At 38.3% G+C, this 22,201-nt stretch overlaps 2 protein-coding genes across 2 annotated transcripts in view; both read right to left on the reverse strand.

Annotated features, from left to right (window-relative positions):
• The window catches only part of LOC142101904 (myosin-4-like), a 30,971-nt gene that overhangs the window by 2,047 nt on the left and 6,723 nt on the right, over positions 1 to 22,201 (reverse strand). The window lies entirely within an intron of this gene.
• Positions 961 to 22,070, reverse strand: LOC142101420 (myosin-4-like). The gene is made up of 33 exons (XM_075185879.1): positions 21,975 to 22,070; positions 21,761 to 21,886; positions 21,505 to 21,675; positions 20,972 to 21,067; positions 20,333 to 20,467; positions 9,851 to 10,066; positions 9,606 to 9,749; positions 9,181 to 9,337; positions 9,058 to 9,085; positions 8,858 to 8,972; positions 7,835 to 7,927; positions 7,686 to 7,749; positions 7,500 to 7,598; positions 7,162 to 7,265; positions 6,930 to 7,068; positions 6,676 to 6,794; positions 6,422 to 6,571; positions 6,158 to 6,328; positions 5,771 to 6,077; positions 5,589 to 5,659; positions 4,982 to 5,069; positions 4,776 to 4,893; positions 4,330 to 4,453; positions 4,112 to 4,248; positions 3,523 to 3,778; positions 3,187 to 3,429; positions 2,921 to 3,097; positions 2,684 to 2,829; positions 2,508 to 2,598; positions 2,033 to 2,422; positions 1,818 to 1,944; positions 1,537 to 1,655; positions 961 to 1,349 (listed from the first exon to the last, which is right to left on the reverse strand). The coding sequence occupies exons 1-33, from the start codon at positions 22,068 to 22,070 to the stop codon at positions 1,134 to 1,136; spliced, it is 4,833 nt and encodes a 1,610-aa protein (XP_075041980.1). The 3' UTR covers positions 961 to 1,133.

Consider the following 22,201-nt stretch of genomic DNA (forward strand, 5'->3'; position numbering starts at 1 on the left):
CCTTCCATCTTTTTCTTCAGTCTCAGGGCATCGTTCCTGCTCCTGATCTCAGCATCTAATGTGGTCTGCATGGTGTCGATAATTCTCTGGCTGTTCCTCTTAAGCTGTTCAAGCTCTTCGTCCTTTTCTGCAATTTTTCTGTCCACCTCAGATTTCACCTGGTTCAGTTCAAGCTGGATTCGGAGGATCTTGGACTCTTCATGTTCCAGAGATGCCTATTTAGGAGGGGAAAAAAGTTAGCGCCTTGTTTGTGACAAAAAAAACCCCAAAATTTAAATTTGGTTTATTTTGCAAAGTGTTTTAGCACCTCGGCTTCCTCTAAGGCAGCTTGCAGGTCAGTCTTTTCCTGTTCCACTTGTTTCCTGGATTTCTCCAACTCATTGATTGACTTTGCCGATTCACCGATTTGTTCGGACAGGTCTGAAATCTCCTCTGCATTAAAATGGGACAATTTAATTATTTCCATATCATACCATTGGATATTTTCTTACACAATAAAGGATAGATCTGTAACTTTTCTTTTTCTGTACGTAAGATTTTAATGTATATAGTCCTAAATTAAAATGTGTACAGTCAAGAATATTAGGGGAAAAAAAATTATGCTCAGTGATTTCTCAAGCGCTTACGTTGCAAGTTCTTATTTTCCCGTTTCAGCGTTTCCAGGTGGTCCAAAGCCTCCTCATAAGCGTTCTTCATCTTGAAGATCTCGGTGCTCAGAGTTCGGGCTTCCTTTTGAGCTGCCTCCAGCTCAGACTGACCCTCTTCGTACTTTTGTTTCCAGTCTGCCAGAACCTGTTTATTTACAGTTGTATGATGTAGATTTTATCTGAATATCAAGAGTATGGAAAGCAAACAGAGTCCGAATATCTCATGTAATAACTGGTCGTACCTTATCGAAGTTCCTCTGTTTCTTATCAAGAGCGGCGGCTGCGCTATTCGCTCTCTCAACGTCAACCATCAGATCCTCAACTTCAGCCTGAAGCCTCTGTTTGGTCTTTTCTAGGGAGGCACATTTGGAATTCACGGCCTCCACTTGTTCCTCGGCATCCTGGAGACGCTGAGCAAGCTTCTTCCTACAGGTGAATAATTAGAGAGTTAGTAATTACATGCATCTGCCTTAGCGTCTATGTACCCTATATTGTGTGAGCATACTTGGCTTCTTCCAGCTCTTCTGTGCGCTGAATGGCATCGGTTTCATATTTGGTTCTCCACTGGGCAACTTCACCGTTTGCCTTGGACAAAGATCTCTGAAACTCTGCCTTTGCTTCCAGTTCCTCCTCATATTGCTCGCGGAGCAAATCACAGTCATGGCGAGCTGATTGCAAGGCGTGAGCAAGAGCGTTCTTGGCCTGTTAATTCAAAGTGTATTCATTTAGTAAGCTCTGGAATGCAATATTAAATACAGAAATATAAAAGTCACTAGAGAGCAGTTCACAAAAAATTAAGCTTGTTCCTAAGGTGGTTACCAAAATGGACTTAGACATGCTAATCCTTTATTTAATCATTATTTGTGAAGTCGACTTTTATGTCCTATACCTTGGTTTCCTCTTCAAGTTGCCTCTTCAGTTCCTCAGTCTGCTGGGTGAAGCCTTGTTTTCCTCGGGTCAGCTGAGAAATGAGAGATTCCTTTTCTTCTAATTGACGGGACAATTCACCTGAAATAATATACAATTTGTACAAAATATATTAAGGGACAGTTAAGTCTTTCAATTCTTATTGTCAAGCAAAAAAAATGGAGCACTTTGAAAAAAAAACATTATTAAATATTTTGGTATAAATGTATTTTTTTTATCTAAGTCTTCAATTAATTTATGTACCATTTTCAGCCTGAAAGCGGGCCCTTTGGGTTGAGAGGTCGTTGATTTGACGTTGTTGCACATCATCTTTAGACTTAATTTCACTGAGCTGATCCTCAAGAACACGGCTCCCTTTTTCAAGGTTGGCCTTCAAGGATAGATAACAAAATTATCAGGTTGGTTTCAGTTATTACAGAAGAAATGTATACTTGCTGCTCCTATGATGCTTCTCATACCTTTGATTTTGAGACAGTCTCCAAGTTGCTGGCCAGGTCATCGATTTCCATCTTGAACTCGCTCTTCTCTTTCTCCAGCTTCTGCTTAACTCTCTGGAGATTATCAATCTGTTCCCCGAGCTCAGCGACACTGTCGGCGTGCTTCTTGCGCAGGGCGGCAGAGACGGCTTCATTTTGAAGGGTGGCCTCTTCCAGGTCGCGTCTCAGTTTCTGGAACTCTGCCTCCCGTTTCTTGTTCAATTCAATCTGTGCTGAGGTGGCACCTCCGGCTTCTTCAAGCCTTTCACTGATCTCCTCAAGTTCCCTGGAGAGGTCTGCTCTCTGCTTTTCAATCTTGGCACGAGCGGCACGCTCAGCTTCTATCTCCTCCTCAAGTTCTTCAATACGGGCCTGATAAAGAACATTTAGTAATTATTAACACAATTTGATTTATTATCAGAAGCAATATTCTTGCCTCTTATCTCTATGACTATACCTGCAGTTCCTTGATCTTTTTCTGCAGTTGAGATCCCAGGGATTGCTCATCCTCAATCTTTCCTTGCAGTTGGCTTAATTCAAAGTCCTTCCTATAATTGCACATTAGGTAATTGTCAGTAAATTGATTTAAAAGACAACATTTTCTTGTAAACCATATAGAGGACCATCACTAACTTCTTTATTTTGTCCTCAGCCTGCTGTTTCTCATTTTCAAGATCCATAACTGTTTCTTGAGAGAGTTTCAGATCACCTTCAAGTTTTCTTTTGGCTCTTTCAAGGTCAAGACGAAGTTTCTTCTCTTGTTCCAGGGAACCTTCCAGCTGATTGGATACAAAATTAGATATAAATTTAGCATAACTGTTAATGAGTTGATTGTCAATGTCCAAACAAATTAATACTATCTGGACTCACATCGTCCACTTGTTGTTCCAGCTTTGTTTTAGCTTTAGATAGAGTGTTGACTTTGTCTTCCTCTGCCTGTAGATCATCTAGAGTTTGTTGGTGAGCCTCTTGGAGAGCTTTCTTCTCTTTGGTAATTTTAGCAATGTTCTCATCCAGTCCTGACAATTCTTCAGTAAGATTTTTAACCTAAAAGCAAAGGAACAATTCCAAGTCAGATCTAACTTTTTGTCAAATTAGAAATCTGTTCTTCAATGAGCACCACACTGCATTCCCACCTTGTTTTCTGTGGCATGCTTTTCCTTCTCGACTTTGGCCAAGGTAAGTTCCAAGTCGTCGATGTCTTTCTTCAACTCAGAGCACTCATCTTCCAGTTTCCTCTTCTTGGCCGTTAACTCGGCGTTGCTTTCCTCCTCATCTTCAAGTCTTTCTGTGAGCTCCTTGATTTTGGCTTCAAGTTGAATTTTGCTCTTAATGAGGCCTTCACATCTCTCCTCTGCGTCAGCCAAGTTTTCTCCTTCCTATTATAAAATGAAAAGCAAGTAACAATTGTTTGTAAAAATAAAACATTTAACATATAAATAACCTATATCTACTCCCCCCGCCCTCCTTACAGATTGCATATGCAGTTGTAGGTCGTTCTTTTCTTGAAGCAGAGCCACCATTTTCTCCTCCAATTCTTTCCTTCTTGCGTCTGACTTTTTCAGTGATTCTTTGGTCTTCTCGAACTCCTCCTTCATGTTGGCCATCTCCTTCTCAGTCTCGGCGCTCTTCAGAAGAGGTTTGATCTTAAAGTACAGCTTCATCCATGGCCAGTGCTTGACGTTCATGAATGACCGGACGTTGTATTGGATGACGAAGATAGCATCTCTGTGGACCGGACGACCACATGAAAAATTATTCATCGGTGTGGACTTAAATGCAACATGACTGGTAACTTTTTTTTTCACTTTTTGTTGCTTCAGATATATTTATTTGTCAGGCGAGTCTAATTTGTTTTTACTTATTGAGCCAATGGACCATAATCAACATTTGCTTAACTTTGGGCTCTTCATGTCAAGCTAATGAGCAAATTTTAATCTATTACTATACATGGGATCATAATTTTAAATTTGAAAAAGTTTGACTTAATTCCTGGATGGGTTCCTTGCGTAAAAATACAATTATAAAAGCAACGTTGACATCAGGATGTGCCAAATGTACCTTCTCTCAACCATCTTTTTGAACTCAACTCTCATCAGGTAGCCTCGGCACTGAGCCTGAGTACGGGTGATCAGTTGGGCCAGTTTGTCATCTCTCATCTCTTCCAGAGTACCCAGAAGACCAGCTTTGAAGAACACCTGGAAAAAAGTACATCAAGTAAAACCACCTTGCCCAAACCATAACGCATCTTATGAACCCCCTTAAAACCAATTTCTTACCTTAGTGTGTCCGAACTTGTACTGGGTGTGATCCACGTCAATGGAGCCAAGGAGCTTCTCGGAAGCCTTTTTGCTGTCAATAAATTGTCCTTCTGGAATCGCGCTAGCGTTGAGGACCTTGTACCTGAAGATGCCCATCGAAACGTTAATTTGACCACCGAGATTACTTTTTCAATGTCAGTCGACTAATTTTAATTGTATGAAGTGTTCAGTGGTGTCAGGACTTTACAGATAGGATGTCACTGAGCTAAACTAAGCATTAATAAAGTAAAAGTGATCATAATAAAGTAAAAACAAAGACCTAAGTTTGGTAAAATATAGGAAAATATATTTTGTTCTTCACAATTAAAATGTTTAAAAAAGTTAAAATGTGTAACAGGCTGAGTTTCTACTTGACTTTTGAAGGAATGAAGAAAACAAAACGAAAAACATGGTCAAATCTTTACCGTTGCTTGAAGTCACCGTAGAGGATTCTGCTGGGGAATCCTTTCCTGCAGATCCTGATACCTTCCAACACACCGTTACATCTCAGCTGGTGGATGATCAGATGGTTCTCCATGATGCCTGGATGAAAGTGATGCAAGATGTTAAAAGCAAATACTAAACGTTAGCCCATAATTTGCGGCGTATTGCGTTACATCATGGACGTCACCTGGAGTTTTTGTCTCATTGGGAATCAGACAACGCACAAAGTGAGGGTGAGTGCTCCTCAGGTTGGTCATGAGCTTGTTCAGATTTTCCTATGGAGAAATATAAATGCACTTGTTACTGTTATTCCGAGTCACAAACAGGGGTCACATACATGGTGGAACCCTATCGCCATCATTGCCAACCATGGTGGAACCCTATCGCCATGGTTGCCAACCATGGTGGAACCCTATCGCCATTGTTGCCAATCATGATGGAACCCTATCGCCATTGTTGCCAATCATGATGGAACCCTATCGCCATCGTTGCTAATCATGATGGAACTCTATTGCCATCGTTGCCAATGATGATGGAACCCTATCGCCATCATTGTCAACCATGATGTAACCCTATCGCCATCGTTGCCAACCATGATGGAACCCTATCGCCATCGTTGCCAATCATGGTGGAACTCTATCGCCATTGTTGCCAACCATGGTTGAACCCTATTACATGAAAATGGCCTGGCAACTGACCAAAGAACAAAGTAAAATAATATAAGAATTTAAAACTATAGAACTAAGTCTTGTAAGAACAGCATAGTGTAGCATCGTCACACCAAAGGAGCTTACTCTGAACAGGGCAGAGACCGTCTGGAAAGATGACCCCTTTTTCTTCTTTCCTTTTGCTCCAGAATCAGCAGCTAAAAAGAACATTTTAATATTTAGTATTTAAGCTAATTACATGAAGCTGTAAAATGCTACATGTATATTTAGCTATGTGCTATATGCCTAGGTATATTCTTAGCACCTACCATCAGATGCAGCGTAGGAAGAGTACAGGAAGGCCAAGAGCTTCACTGGAGATTTCTGGTAGAGCCCAATAACAGTCTCGTTCAGTGGGTCCTTGTTCTTGTCCAACCAGCCGGAGATGTTGTAATCCACAGTACCGGCGTAATGTACCAAGGAGAAATGAGCTTCAGCCTTTCCTTTACAAGGCTTCGGCTTCTCGAAGTTCTTGCACTTGCCCAGATGTTGGTCGTAGAGCTTGTTCTTGAAGGAAGTGTCGGTAGCTTTGGGGAACATGCACTCTTCTTCCAGGATGGAGAAGATACCCATCGGCTGTGAGTACAAGGCAATAGGTCACAAAACTCGGATCCGTTGGAGCTTATGAGCAAATAATATATAAAACCAATACCCACCTTCTCAATAAGCTCAATACAGGCAGCCAGATCCATTCCAAAGTCAATGAACTCCCAATCAATTCCTTCCTTCTTGTACTCCTCTTGTTCCAAGACAAACATGTGGTGGTTGAAGAACTGTTGCAGCTTCTCATTGGTGAAGTTAATGCAGAGTTGCTCCAGACTGTTAAACTAGAAAAGACAATATGGATACGAATTTAGACAATTATGTACATTAAAAAAAACACTACCAGTTGTTTCTATTCTAATTACGTTTCCACTTACATCAAAGATCTCAAATCCAGCAATATCCAGCACACCAATGAAGTACTGTCTTTGTTGCTTGGTGGCCAACTGTTGGTTGATACGGGTGACCATCCACAAGAACAACTTTTCAAAAACAGACTTACTGATAGCACCGACTGAATTATTAACCTATAATAAACAAAGACTTTGTCTCAATATTCATGGTACGCTCATGTCTTATTAATTATTTTGCTCTTTAGTTTTTAATTTATTTGTTTTGGAACATGTATTACCTGTTGAACGGTTTGTCCCTTGGTGACGTATTCATTGCCAACCTTGACCCTGGGGTAGCAAAAAGCCTTCAACAGTTCGGAAGAGTTCAGACCCATCAAGTAGCCGATTTTGTCAGCAACTGCAAAACGAATGTATCAGCATTTTATTCCCGGAAAGAACTTGTGTAAAACAATGGCAAAGCCTTTGTGATTGCAAGAACCTTTTAAAGTAAGGACTTATATTGAAACATGAGGCTGTAAATCTCATTATTTACCTTCTGTGCCATCGGGCTCAGCTTGTTCCTCACGCTGTTTTTGCTTGAATTTCATGTTACCGTGGTGCATGACGGCTCCGGTCATCTTGTAGATGCCATTCTTTTCCTCTGGTGTAAAGCCCAGGATGTCGATGGCTTGCTGCAGAGACAAGAGCATGCATAGACATAAGTTTGTTATTATCCTCTCGCTGTTTAAGTAATTGTTTGAAGAACATAACTTCACATCACGTACATCTGTAGCCATCAACTCCTCCGTGTCATCGATACTCTTGACAGAAATCTCACCCATGCTGATGGTGGCATAGTCGTAGGGGTTTGTAGTTAGGAGAAGACTTTCTAGACACAGAAAGATGATCAAAATAACTAACTGCAGTCTTTATATATTCATACTGTAGCTATTTAAAGACACCAATGTTATGTTATAAGTTGGCAAAGACGTTCTTCCCATTTTTTTCCGTACATACACCCATTAGTCATCTGTACACAAGGCAAATTACAATTCTGTCAAAAGTAAACCAAATATTTGATGGGATATTCTCCTTATTCAGTGCCAGTAAAACTAGTAGTTACCGATAAGTTCTGGTTTTTTGTTTGTCAGGATCTGGTAGAAGATGTGGTAGCTTCTCTCCGCCGACAGCTGGAATGTTACTCTGGATTTTTCCAGCAAGTCTGGAATTAGAGAATATTACATGTTATAGATGCCAAAAAAAAAGTTATCAAAAGACTAAGACGTGAATTTTATCAGATAAATCTTACAGGTCTCAATATCTGCAGAAGACAGTTTTCCTGTGGTCCCGAAATGGATTCTGATGAATTTACCCTAGAGATTGTGGAAAAAAACAGCTTCAATAGAAGGTTTTGGTAAGACTCCACATATAAGTATTTTGAAACAACGATATACTTACAAAACGAGAGGAGTTGTCATTTCTCACAGTTTTGGCGTTACCGAAGGCTTCTAGTAGAGGGTTAGCCTGGATGATTTGATCTTCTAGTGTCCCCTGTTGTTAGAAGTAACATTAGAGAGGTCTTATTTTCATTAGTGTCTGATATTAGAGGTATGTTGAGAGTGTCATAGTGCTTAATTACATACACGTTGGTTTGTAATATAAATTAGTTTGTTTCTACTGTGAAATTATTCATCTTTATTTTCTTAAGCACTTTTTGGTGCTTTTACCATGTAAGTTGTATGACTTTCAGTTATAGTTCCTGCACTGCTGTATATTGTATGACTCTCAGTTATAGTTCCTGCACTGCTGTACATTGTATGACTCTCAGTTATAGTTCCTGCACTGCTGTATATTGTATGACTCTCAGTTATAGTTCCTGCACTGCTGTACATTGTATGACTCTCAGTTATAGTTCCTGCACTGCTGTACATTGTATGACTCTCAGTTATAGTTCCTGCACTGCTGTATATTGTATGACTCTCAGTTATAGTTCCTGCACTGCTGTATATTGTATGACTCTCAGTTATAGTTCCTGCACTGCTGTACATTGTATGACTCTCAGTTATAGTTCCTGCACTGCTGTATATTGTATGACTCTCAGTTATAGTTCCTGCACTGCTGCACATTGTATGACTCTCAGTTATAGTTCCTGAACTGCTGCACATTGTATGACATTCAGTTACAGTTCCTGAACTGCTGCACATTGTATGACTCTCAGTTATAGTTCCTGCACTGCTGTATATTGTATGACTCTCAGTTATAGTTCCTGCACTGCTGTACATTGTATGACTCTCAGTTATAGTTCCTGCACTGCTGTACATTGTATGACTCTCAGTTATAGTTCCTGCACTGCTGTACATTGTATGACATTCAGTTACAGTTCCTGCACTGCTGTACATTGTCTGACTTTCAGTTACAGTTCCTGGGATATTGTATAGGCAGACACAGCTTGAAAATCCAGTAGCTGTACATGTATCTCACCTTTAAACTGTTTACTTGCTCTTTCTTCTTCCCTGGATCACCAACAGCTGCAATTGTTGCAAAGTACTGGATGACACGCTTGGTGTTTACTGTCTTCCCAGCTCCCGACTCCCCACTGGTTGCAAGAGAGAGAAATGCAACTATTAGTCTGCGGCAATGATCACAACCTTTGTCTGGGAGCGATAGACTACTTTACTTACGTAATCAGGATAGACTGGTTTTCACGATCTGAAGAAATAAATAAAAATAAATCCAATATAAGTCATGGTACAGCAATGATTTCATGAATAGATTAATAATTTGAAAAAAAAAAAGCCCATTACCTGTTAACATGAACTGATAAGCGTTATCAGAGATGGAGAAGATGTGTGGGGGGGCTTCCATACGCTTCTTGCCCCTGTACCCATCTACTACTATGGCGTTGTACACTGGCAGCCACTTGTAGGGGTTCACAGTCACGCAGAACAGGCCAGAGTAGGTCTGGAATGAAAACCGTTCATGAATCAGTGAGTGGCAGACTCTGTTTTATAGCCTGGTATCAAAATTAAAATCTATTCTTGATAATAAAGTTTTGTCTTGCGTCTATCAACGGCTAGCACTGAACAGTCATGCTGCTAGCGCCGGTACGGTAACCTAGAACGTTATTATTATCGGCTGTAAATTGTCTGGTTAGCCTTCTAATCAAAGAGTGTAATTACATATATTTTCGCTATGGGATATAGACTAAAAGCAATGAAACAAGTCTTACGTAGATCATCCAGGCTGCGTAACGCTCTTTGAGGTTAAACAGCACGGAGGCCTCGTTCAGGTGAGTCAGCATGGCCATGTCTTCAATTTTATCGAACTTGGGAGGATTCTGGGGGTAAACCTGACTGTCTTTAACAGTTACGTCCTGGAAACAATAGAAGAATTGGTTAAGTTGGCCACTATGGTTTTGGCAGAGATCTGCTGAAGAGTAATTGATGGATTGGTTGACTGAATGTCATGGTTTACCTTGCCATCGTCAGTCTTCACAGTGACTTTGCCACTATCTCGGGCCGTGATGAGACCTTTTACGTAGAGCTCCTTAGTATCGTCAACGAAGCAACTGTTTTTGGCGTCAAACGGTTTGTTTTGAGCCTCTAATCTTTCTTTCTCTGATTTACGGAGGTAGGGGGCGGCTTCACCAAAACATGACAGTTCCCCATCACTAGCCATGGCTGACGGAGTCTGTACAAGATTAAATTGAACACAATTTTTATTTGTTACTGAAGTGAAGGATAAATATTATTTGAATATTAATTTTCCAGACTCAATCAGTCTAGCTAGCGTCTAGCTAGACTCCCTTCGATCATCTGTTGACTACATGTTTGATAAACCTGAGAATATATGAAGATTCCGAATGTTGAACTGCAGAAATTGTGTGATCTCTCACTATGTCTATTGTGCAAATCTGGTGCAAAGAATTATGGTAGAATTAAACACCCCCTTCTTCCGTTTTGACCGTCTCAAGATAAAGATAGCAGAAGATACTCAATGATCAAAATGCTTTATTATCTCAATAAAGCATTTTTTTTATATGAGAATTATTGTGAGGTATATGTTTTACTATTTATGTTATCGTTCTCTTCATATCCCTGGCAAATATTTTACTAATAAACCATGGCAGTAGTTTTTCTATTCCCTGTATTAATAAGAAAAGTCCCATTAGTGGTTGTGCATCAGATATCACAAGCTGCGATGCAGCGCAAGAAACAGCATTGAAAATGTTATAGCGGAAACGCCAAACACAAGTGGGCTCTGTTCACACACAGCTTATAAGGATTGATTATATTTAGCAAATTGTCCTTATGGAATAAACCTTAATATCAGCTCATTAAATAATGGGCCAAACCGTAATATGTGAATAAGCCTTTTTTTCTGTATATTCAAATAATTCAATTGATTATTTTATTTTATTTTTAATTTAATAAATTGTGTTTTTTATTTTTTATGCGCTGTGTTGTATTTTATGTACAATGGGAGATTCTTATTACGTGAAGGAGATAAAATTAAGTTACAAGTAGCTGAAGTTTGCTTATTGTGGTCCCCTTGTCATGTAATGTATGTGTGTTAGCTGTAAGGCTTGTTGCTTCCTCAGTGTGAAGTGAATTATTTTGTATGAGATTGTGTTGATGATGCTCAGACTTACCTCCCGATGCTGCTTTTGATGAAAAAGATCTTCTAATACCCCTTTAATGAGAGATAAAGACAGTGAGATGACAGAGGTAAAGGATGTATCCCGGTGTGTACAGAAGTCACAACTTACCAGGAGATTCTTATTGTAGAACTGTCTGCACGGTTTATATAGAGACCGTTCTGCCCTCTCAGCATAACTCCGCTCCCATTAAGGAATTACTGTAGTGTCTTAAGTGTCCACAGAAACCTAACACTTTCAGTTCTTCATATGTAAAAATAACTGTACAATTCTCAGGCATTGATCGGCCGTCTTGTGTTATCTATTGCTGGCTGACAGCTATGACTGTCACTGTGTTCACTGACTACAAGGAGCATGTATGATTTATCTGCTAGTTGGCTTAAATCTATCTATTTATCTATCGAATATCTATCGAATATCTATCGAATATCTATATATCTCATATCTATCTATCTATCTCATATCTATCTATCTATCTATCTATCTAATATCTATATATCTCATATCTATCTATCTCATATCTATCTATCTATATATCTCATATCTATCTATCTATCTCATATCTATCTATCTATCTCATATCTGTATATCTCATATCTATCTATCTATCTTTCATAGCTTTCTATCTATCTATTTCATATCTATATATCTCATATCTATCTATCTATCTCATATCTATCTATCTCATATCTATCTATCTCATATCTATATATCTCATATCTATCTATCTCATATCTATCTATCTATCTCATATCTATCTATCTCATATCTATATATCTATCTATCTTTCATAGCTTTCTATCTATCTATCTATCTCTATCTATCTATCTATCTATCTATCTATCTATCCATCTATCTTTCATAGCTATCTATCTATCTATCTATCTATCTATCTATATATTTCATATCTATCTATCTATCTATCTATCTATCTATCTATCTATCTATCTATCTATCTTTCATAGCTTTATTTTTATCTATCTATCTATTTCATATTTATCTATTTATCTATCTATCTTTCATAGCTATCTATCTATCTATCTATTATCTATATATCCATCTATCTATTATCTATATATCTATATATCTCATATCTATCTATATATCTCATATCTATCTATCTATCTATCTATCTTTCATAGCTTTCTATCTATCTATCTCATATCTATCTATCTTTCATAGCTTTCTTTTTATCTATCTATCTATCTATCTATCTATCTATCTATCTATATCTTTCATAGCTATCTATCTCATATCTATCTATCTCATATCTATCTATCTATCTATCTATCTATCTATCTATATATTTCATAGCTATCTATCTATCTATCTATCTCATATCTATCTATCTATATATTTCATATCTATCTATCTATCTTTCATAGCTATCTATCTATCTATTATCTATATATCTATCTATATATCTATATATCTCATATCTATCTATCTATCTATCTATCTATCTATCTATCTATCTATCTTTCATAGCTTTCTTTTTATCTATCTATCTATCTATCTATCTATCTATCTCTCTATCTATCTATCTCATATCTATCTATCGATCTATATATTTCATATCTATCTATCTATCTATATATTTCATATCTATCTATCTATCTATATATTTCATATCTATCTATCTATCTATCTATCTATTTCATATCTATCTATCTATCTATCTATCTATCTATCTATCTATCTATCTATCTGTCTCCTTGAGGATTGCAGAACACCCATAAAGAAGCATTGCTGGAGCCAGTTAATTACTCCTAGAATGTGTCAGTTAGTTGGAGCTGAACCAAAGATGGATTTTGCAGAAGGACAATGATCCAAAACTCTCCGGTACATTCACAACAAATTGTCTCAAAGAGATGAAATGGAAAGTTTTGGATTGGCCAAGTCATAAATCATAGAGCCGAGATCTAATATCGTTTAAAATTCTGTTGGCATTGAAAGGGCTTAGAAGGGTCTGTAGATGCCAGAAAGCCTTCAACCTTCGTGTTGTGTAAAGAGTCCCTTCGAGTTGATGTAAGAGAGTAGTTACATCATAGAGATCAGCAGCATTGTTAAAACTGTCCCTGGACTTATTCTACTTTTCCTCAAAATTTCCAGCCCATATAACTGACCATTGTCGCTCCAGCTCCATTCAAAGGCTCTAAATTCAACAAAATGTACAAATATGGTGGTAAATGGCCTTTATCCAGCATGATGAAACCATAATCCTACCCCTGGAACTTCTCATCTCGTCACATTTCCATCCGCTCTGCCGCAAAATTCGATATTAGCAAAGTTCCTCTCCAGCTTCACTCTACATAAAACATGGAGTTATTTCTGCCCCCAGTTATTGAAGCCAGGGGTGTATTACTATTACTGTGGGAGGGAATTTCATGTATGCTTTTTTATGTTTTTTTTGCTGAATATATAATTGCATAGTTTTATGTGTTAAGATAGGCCACTTCCATATATTGATTGTAGTGGACTGAATTTTGAATAGCCATAGGTCTAAATATAAGGAAGACAAAAATTTTAGGGGTGGGGGTAATTCTCTCATCGCTATGCAGTATATACAGTATATTAGACTGTGGATAAAGATGAAACTTATATAAAAGAATTGAAATCAAGATAAATCATGTATCCGCCTTTAATGTGACCTTGGAACCAACACAAGTCAAGTGAAAAACAAATATATATTTTTTAGGAAAAATATGTGAAAAAAACACAAAACTACATATCATCATCATCATCACCATTTATTTATATAACGCCACTGATTCCGCAGCGCTGTACAGAGAACTTATTCACATCAGTCCCTGCCCCATTGGAGCTTACAGTCTAGATTCCCTAATATACACACACACACAAACATATATATATATATGAGAGAGAGAGAGAGAGAGAGAGACACAGACTAGGGTCAATTCTGATAGCAGCCAATTAACCTACCAGTATGTTTTTGGAGTGTGGGAGGAAACAGGAGCACCCGGAGGAAACCCACACAAACACAGACTTGGTTACATTCACATCCCCTAAACTAATACTTCCTGGAATCACCTTTTGCTTTTATTATAATAAGGAGTCTTTCTGAATAAGTCTCTATCAACTTTGCACAATCTAGGAGTAAATGTATTAAACTACGGATTTTGCAAGTCACCCATACTCGGCGACTTAGCAGGGGACATTTAAAACGGCAATGTCTTTACAGGTAGGTTTTGCCTTTAAAGACATGGCCGTTTTAAATTTCCCCCTGCAAAGTCGCCGAATATCTGCAACTTGCAAAAATCCGCAGTTTAATATATTTACCTATTGGACTTTGCAATTCTATCTCAAAGAAGTTGAAGGTTCATCAAACTGTGTCCAGCTTCACGTCACACACACCTGCAATTTCAATATGGGTGTGTAGAGCATTCTTTTGAGCTCAAACAGTATCTAAAACTCTTAGGTAACATCTACAATACTGTTAAGCACAAAATGAAATGTGCAATTTCTCCATGTGACAGCATCTCTCCAAAGTGTCCTAACCTGAGCCTCTTTTCTATGTCCGGTTCACACTCTCTCTGACATTTCAAGCTGTATTTCCAGTTATCAATACCTCAAGAGTTTTTTTTTTCCAGTCTGGTTTTGGGTGATTGTTCTCCTGAGTTTCCTAACATAGTCCAGCAGGGGCTGCCTACCGATCCCTGGAAGGCTTTCCTCAAACTCCAAATTAGACGGGCATTAAGAAATTTCAGTAACTTGAGTAACCATATTCTGGGAACATGCCAAACAAAATGTGCCACTCAACAAAATTTCTATTTCTCCAGTATCACAAAAGCCTCCTATTGAAGATCCTAAAAAAAAAATGCCCTTGTGCAATGCCTTGTTTGGTGTACACAAAGCACTGTCAGTATCTTGTTTAGCCCTGATGCCTGTTCTCTCTTTCCTCTAGGACACACACCCTGCAGACATACATCCGTGAGTATGACTTAGTTTAACTCTATCTCCTATACGTATAATACAATGCTCAGTGTATATTAGTATTTTGTGCTTTTTATTTTTGTGTTTTATGGTAAATCTGACACTGATCCTCTGCAAAGGTACACGTTTAATATATGAAAGAAGTGTGACATTGCAACGGATCCTAGTTGTTTCTCTTTTCACTTTAAAATGTTGGGTGGTGCGTATAATCTACGACTCAGCCGACAGTCAGTTGATCTTTTTGCACTTGGAAAAGCTGGTTGCAATGACGGAGCGAGGACGTTGGCACGGCGGTTGGCGTTGCTGCCACATAGCGCTGGGGTCACCGAATCTGCTCTGACCGTGTAATTATCTGTGCGACGTTTGTATGTTCTCTCCGTGTTTGAGGGATTTTCCTCCCTGGTGCTCCGTATTGGTAGGTTATAGTGATAGAGAATTTAGACTGTAAGCTCAAACGGGGCAGGAGTGATCAAACATTGTCTGTACAGCGCTGTGTAATAGGTTGGTGCTATATAAAGGTATACAGTAAAGGACATAACAGTTGACTGTAATAATTGAAGGGGTCGGTGTGTACAAATGTACGGTCCTTAATGTGTACAGACGAGGCTTACAAATGTCTTCTCAGATGGACCGGTATTAGATGTCTGCATTATAAGACCATTTGTAATGTTTCCTGTTATAGATATCACTGTTCTGTAGCGTCCCTCACCTTATTGTTAGGTAAGGGGCCCTAGACTTTGTACAATAAGACAAGTATAGTCCCTTCACTGGTACAAGGGGGGATTCTTTCAATGTAGAACTATCACATTCCATTCACTGACATTTCCACACCTCCACGTCTAAATTTCCACTTCGTCCACTGACAACTTTATGTTCCTACAAAAAAATTCTTAGAATTAAATAAAATAAAGCACATAACTGAGGAAGTTTAATATGTGTATATTTTTAAACCTTAATTACACCTCTGTGGAAGAAATGCCGATAGTTTTGTACCAAGTTCTTTTATATCATACAAGGGATTTTGGATTTATTTTCAGGTTACACCTTTTCCATTTTTTTTTTTCATTTTTATTGAGTTTTTTCCCTCACGTTTTCTTCTTATACTACACTATGGTGCTATCCATGTCTTTAGTGGGCTGATCATGCCATCCTCTATTGGCTGGCCACGCCGGTTCAGTGGCCCGCTGCCGCTTTATGGCCGGGCACGGGCTATTTCATAGACCTCTAGCACTAAACTCCCACCTCTCCGATGGCCCTTCGTGCCCCAGTCCGACACCGTTCGAGACTTGGAGGACTGAGGTATATTCCACTCAAAGAGGATTTATTTTAATAAATAAAATTCAGATGTATTTTTTATTATTTTGTGGAATAAGTTATAAAGTCATTTATTTTTCACTTTCTGTTTAGATTTTCACATAGGTTTATAAAAACTGACACATGTTAGGACCACAGTACCAATGCCAGGAGTTTTCCAAACCAGACGTCAACAAATAACCTGTATTTCAAATATATTTCTGTGTAAATTCAGTGCATGTGCCATTTCCAAAGTTGCCTCAAAGGTCTGAAAACAACGTTTTATGTCACATCTTGTATAGTAAAAATTCAATCGTGCCCCACCCCTAAGGGTACAAGCTGATTTACTTTTTGAAAATCAATGTTTTGCATATATATCATAGGAATTAAATAATTACTATCATTATATTTTGCTTAAAGAAGACTGTGGGGTTAAATTTATCAACCCGCGGATTTGAAAAAGTGCAGATGTTGCCTATAGCAACCAATCATATTCTAGTTATAATTTATTAAGTGCATTCTACAAAATGACAGCTATAATCTGATTGGTTGCTACAGGCAACATCTCCACTTTTTCAAACCCGCAGCTTGATACATTTACCCCTTTGAGTTAGCATGATCAAACCATTGAGTGTGGGTGTTGCCCATAGCAACCAATCAGAACAGAGCTATCATTGATCTAATACATCCCAGTAAATGATAGCTAGAATCTGATTGGTTGTTATGGGCACCTTCTTTTAGCAAAGGTTTGATAAATCTACCTCTAATTCTTTAGCTTTTGTAATTAGGGTATTTAACTGTTATGGGAATGAGAGAATTATATAACCATAGATTGGTAGCGAGGACCCTACCCACAAGCAGGGCTGTATTTAGTGTTAAATTGTGCGTGATACAACCTATACGCCCTATATAAGTATCTGTGATAATTTCCCTCTATCCAACTATTTTATTATTTTTGCTAAGTAAAAATAGAATTATTAGCAAAAATGAAAATAACATTTATATTACCCCTGAACTGTGATAAGAAATGCACTTTGATAGCCTATAATTTATCTTAAAGTTAGCATTAAGCAGTGATTTTATTTTTCTAGTCCTTTATGTTATACCTGGTACATAATGGAAGATTGCTCCAAATTCCGCCTGCGCTGTAGCGGACACAAATCACATTTTTGATATGTTATTTAATCAATACGCAGAAATAGCTCCTTTGTAGGAGAAGAATGTGTAAGTGCTAAGTCCTGTTCCCTTGCTGGGGAGATTTATTAATAATATGTGGTGACAGCTGTGAATTTGGCTGCTGCAACAGGAGATCTTGACAGGGGCATCGCTATGCGGAGAGACCGCGGGTGTCTTGGGTGTGTGTGTGTTGGGCATATCACACCCACAAGTGGCTGGAGAGGTGGCGCACGGGGGGCCTGAGATTGTGAAATATTTCCTCCCAGATGGTGCAGCTGCTGGTGGAAAACACCAGAGGAAATATAAGCTCTAAATTCAGAAGAGATTATCATTAAGTCTGTAATTCGTCCATTAAAATATTAATGCGCCGTGACAGAAAGGATAGCGGCTTTAGGTAAGACCGTTAAGCTTAGTTGCACGGTAGCATTATTATAGTTCTAACTTTAAGGGGTAGATTTATTAAACATTCTAAAATGGTAAAAGTGGAGGCGTTGCCTATAGCAGCCAATCAGATTCTAGCTGTCAGGGAACGACGCTGCCCTCCGCGAGGTAATTATTTGTCAGGTGTGCTGACTTGGCAGGACAGTCCAGGTGCGCAGACCTCAAAGTGGGCGGGGCTTAAACATTGCGCCGTTTTGCACTAGAGTGGGTAATTCTGGGTGGATCACGGAGGGGTTGGGTTTGGTTTGGGCGCAGCTTATTTTATCCTTATTAAGTAAGTCTAAATGTTGGGAGGTATGGATTATGGATATTGGTGTAGCCCACAAGATGGCTCATCCACTGTGTAGGTGGCAGGTGCTCTGCGAGGTGTATAAAGCATGCTCAGTTTATTATATTCAAATAAAATTCACTCTGCATATATGTTTATACAACTTACTACTGTCCCTCTGGCAGCCTTCTGGTGCATACAGCTTACACTCTATGTGTAAGTTACTCTATGTCATACTTGCCAACTCTCCCTGAATGTCAGGGAGACTCCCTGAAATAGGGGTGATCTCCCTCACTACCTGAAGAGTCTGGCATTCTCCCTGATGCTGAGCCAGTACAAGACGTGGTTGGTTTCGCCATCTGTGGCATGATGACACAGTTCAGAAATGGTGTCCTATGTCCATGTATTGATGCCTATGGAGGTGGCCATTTTCATGGAGACCAAGATTCAATCAAAGACTGACAGGTAAGACGACATGACTTCAGTAATGGAGACAGAAATGTAAAATACACTTCAGTCTCTAGAGATTCATTAGCTGCTTTTTTTTACCGCATAGTTGCCTACTCTCCCGGAATGTCTGGGAGACTCCAGCATTTCTGAGAGACCTCCCGGGCTCCCGGGAGAGCAGGGCAACCTCCCGCAATAGATAAGTGGAAGGCCTCCTGTAGTTAATATATATGTCCCCAAAGAGCACAGGGTCAATATCTCAGCTTCATTTGCGTTTTTTATTATACATAAGCACAGAAACACACACTGACATGTACAGAGGCACTTCAGAGGAAAATGATTACATTTTGCTCACTTCCTCCAGTGACGAGATGATCAGACTTCAATTATTCACTCTCTCCCTTCTGTAGAGGAAACATCATTATGAGACAGATAGATAGATAGATAGATAGATAGATAGATAGGAGATAGATAGATACATAGGAGATAGATAGATAGATATATATGAGATAGATAGATATATATGAGATAGATAGATAGATAGATATGAGATAGATAGATAGATAGGAGATAGATAGATAGGAGATAGATAGATAGATAGATAGATAGATAGGAGATAGATAGATATGAGATAGATAGATAGATAGGAGATAGATAGATAGGAGATAGATAGGAGATAGATAGATAGATAGATAGATAGATAGATATATATGAGATAGATAGATAGATATGAGATAGATAGATAGATAGATAGGAGATAGATAGATAGGAGATAGATAGATAGGAGATAGATAGGAGATATAGACAGATAGATAGGAGATAGATAGATAGATATGGGATAGATAGATATATATGGGATAGATAGATAGATAGATAGATATGAGATAGATAGATATGAGATAGATAGGAGATAGATAGATAGGAGATAGATAGATAGATAGATATGAGATAGATAGATAGATATGAGATAGATAGATAGATATGAGATAGATAGATAGATAGATATGAGATAGATAGATATGAGATAGATAGATAGGAGATAGATAGATAGGAGATAGATAGATAGATAGATAGGAGATAGATAGATAGATAGATAGGAGATAGATATATAGATAGATAGATATGAGATAGATAGATATGAGATAGATAGATAGATAGATAGATAGATAGGAGATAGATAACAGTGATAGATCAGAGATAGATAGATAGGAGATAGATAACAGTGATAGATAGGAGACAGACACAGATAGATAGATACATTTGATATATATATATATATATATATATATATATATATATATATATATATATATATATATATATATATATATATATTTAGATAGATAGATATGAGATAGAAAGATAGATAGATAGATAGATAGGAGACAGACAGATAGATAGATAGATAGTAGGCAGGTAGATAGATAGATAGATAGATAGATAGATAGGAGGCAGATAGATAGATAGATAGATAGGAGGCAGATAGATAGATAGATAGATAGATAGGAGGCAGATAGATCGATAGATAGATAGATAGATACATTTGAGATATATATATATATATATATATATATATATATATATATATATATATATATATATATATATATATATATATTAATATTTAGATAGATATGAGATAGATATTAGTTGATAAGTCAGACAGGTACAGATAGATGGATTATACATAGATAAGTACAGATTTGATGATACTTTGTACCTTGCCACTAATATCGCGGCTCTTTGCTCTGAGTTTGTTGACCTGAGACTCTGCAATATCAGCACGTTCCTCGGCTTCTTCCAGCTCATGTTGGACTTTCCTGAAGCGGGACAGGTGGCCGTTGGCCTGTTCCTCCTGGAAAAATTAATTGCATAAAACATTTCAGTGACGCTGGAAATCTTTCATTTGTCTATTTTTGCTTCAAGAAATCAATCTGTAATTGCTGTATTGTAAAGTTGTGAAACATCTGGTAATAGTAGAAGAGTTCTATTATTTATATATATATATATATATATATATATATATATATATATATATATATATTGCTAACTAATCGCGTGTTGCTTTTATACGTCTTTGGAACGATCCTTTCTGAACGCAGTTGGTCTTAAAGGACCATATCTAGAAGTACCAGTCGGAACATCAGTGTTTTCTAAACACACAATGCTGTTATAGTGACCTGCGTCTTAATATGTATTTATATTGAATCCAGACATATAGCAATGAGACAAGCTTCACTAAGTTAGGATCCTTATGTCATGAAACGCTGGGAAAGTTTAGGAAGACAAGTGTGTGACTAAAGGAATGACTAAAGGAATGCAAGGACATAACCCCCCCCCCCCAATCTGATCAACTTACAGATTCCTCCGCCTGTCTTTTGTAAGCCTTGACCTTCAGTTGAAGTTTGTCTACCAGATCTTGAAGTCTCAAAACATTCTTCTTATCCTCTTCATTCTGATGACAGAATTAGAGTCATGTCATATCCCTATACCGCATTCTAATATTGAGACTAACCCCCCCCAGACCCATATGATTGTACCTGATAGGACAACTCTTTCACTCATCTCTCATACTTGCGGACACCCTTAATGGCATCAGTTCCACGTTTCTGCTCAGCGTCAAGTTCGTTTTCCAACTCACGCACCTTCAAATAAAATGTCATCTTGTTCACCGAATGCATTTTATACAAAATAATCATTGAAAGAATTACAAGAACATGAAAGAGTAACTTAGTATAAATCTACAACTTATATACAAATGTTTACGATAGTGTGCGTAAGTTAGGATAAGCCCGCCAGTTTAGATGCCGCTGTAGGCACCTGAAAATTTTACACGTGGAGAGTGTGTTGTTTTGCTAATAAAATATTCCTAAAGAAAGTTGTTTCACTGACCCTCGATTCCAGCTTCTGGAGCTGCTTCTTGCCACCCTTCAATGCCAACTGCTCAGCTTCATCCAGGCGATGCTGCAAGTCCTTCACTGTCTGCTCAAGGTTCTTCTTCATCCTCTCCAAGTGGGAGCTGGTGTCCTGTTCCTTCTTCAGCTCCTCTGCCATCAAAGCGGCCTTTAAGAAGAAGTCAAAGGTTCAGAAATGAGAACTTGACTTCAAGTAGGTGGAAACGTTTCTAGAGAGGGATTTAAATACGTACATCTGTGATGGCCTTCTTGGCTTTTTCTTCAGCGTTTCTGGCCTCCTGGATGGCTTCCTCGACTTCATTTTGAAGCTGGCTGGCATCGTTCTCTAACTTCTTCTTTGTGTTGATGAGGTTTGTGTTCTGAGGAGCAAGAGGACGCTTTGTACAACTCTACGTCTGTACAGGACATATCCTGTAGAGTCACTTTTCCAAAAAAAGATGACCTTACCTGGGAATGAAGAAGCTGAACGCGTTCGCTGACATCCAGAAGTTCCTGCTCAGCCACCTTGCGGGACCTCTCGGTCTGTTCTAGAGCAGAACGCATTTCCTCAATTTCCGCCTGTTGCAGGGCATTCCTACGTTCCACCACTGCCAGCTGCTCTCTCAGATCTTCTTGGCTCCTGAGGGAATCGTCCAGCTGCAGTTGGGCGTCCTAAAATATAAAACATATATTCT

The sequence above is a fragment of the Mixophyes fleayi genome, chromosome 9 (genome assembly GCF_038048845.1).
Source record: "Mixophyes fleayi isolate aMixFle1 chromosome 9, aMixFle1.hap1, whole genome shotgun sequence".
NCBI classification, from domain to species: Eukaryota; Metazoa; Chordata; class Amphibia; order Anura; family Limnodynastidae; genus Mixophyes; species Mixophyes fleayi.

Excerpts from the sequence above, each read along its gene's own strand:
- LOC142101420 (XM_075185879.1), bottom strand. The coding sequence starts at position 22,070 with ATGCGTTCTGCTCTAGAACAGACCGAGAGGTCCCGCAAGGTGGCTGAG. Across the intron at positions 9,338-9,605 it reads ACGCAGCCTGGATGATCTAC|ACCTACTCTGGCCTGTTCTG; the intron begins GTAAGACTTGTT and ends TTTTCATTCCAG. Across the intron at positions 2,830-2,920 it reads TGGAACAACAAGTGGACGAT|CTGGAAGGTTCCCTGGAACA; the intron begins GTGAGTCCAGAT and ends GTATCCAATCAG.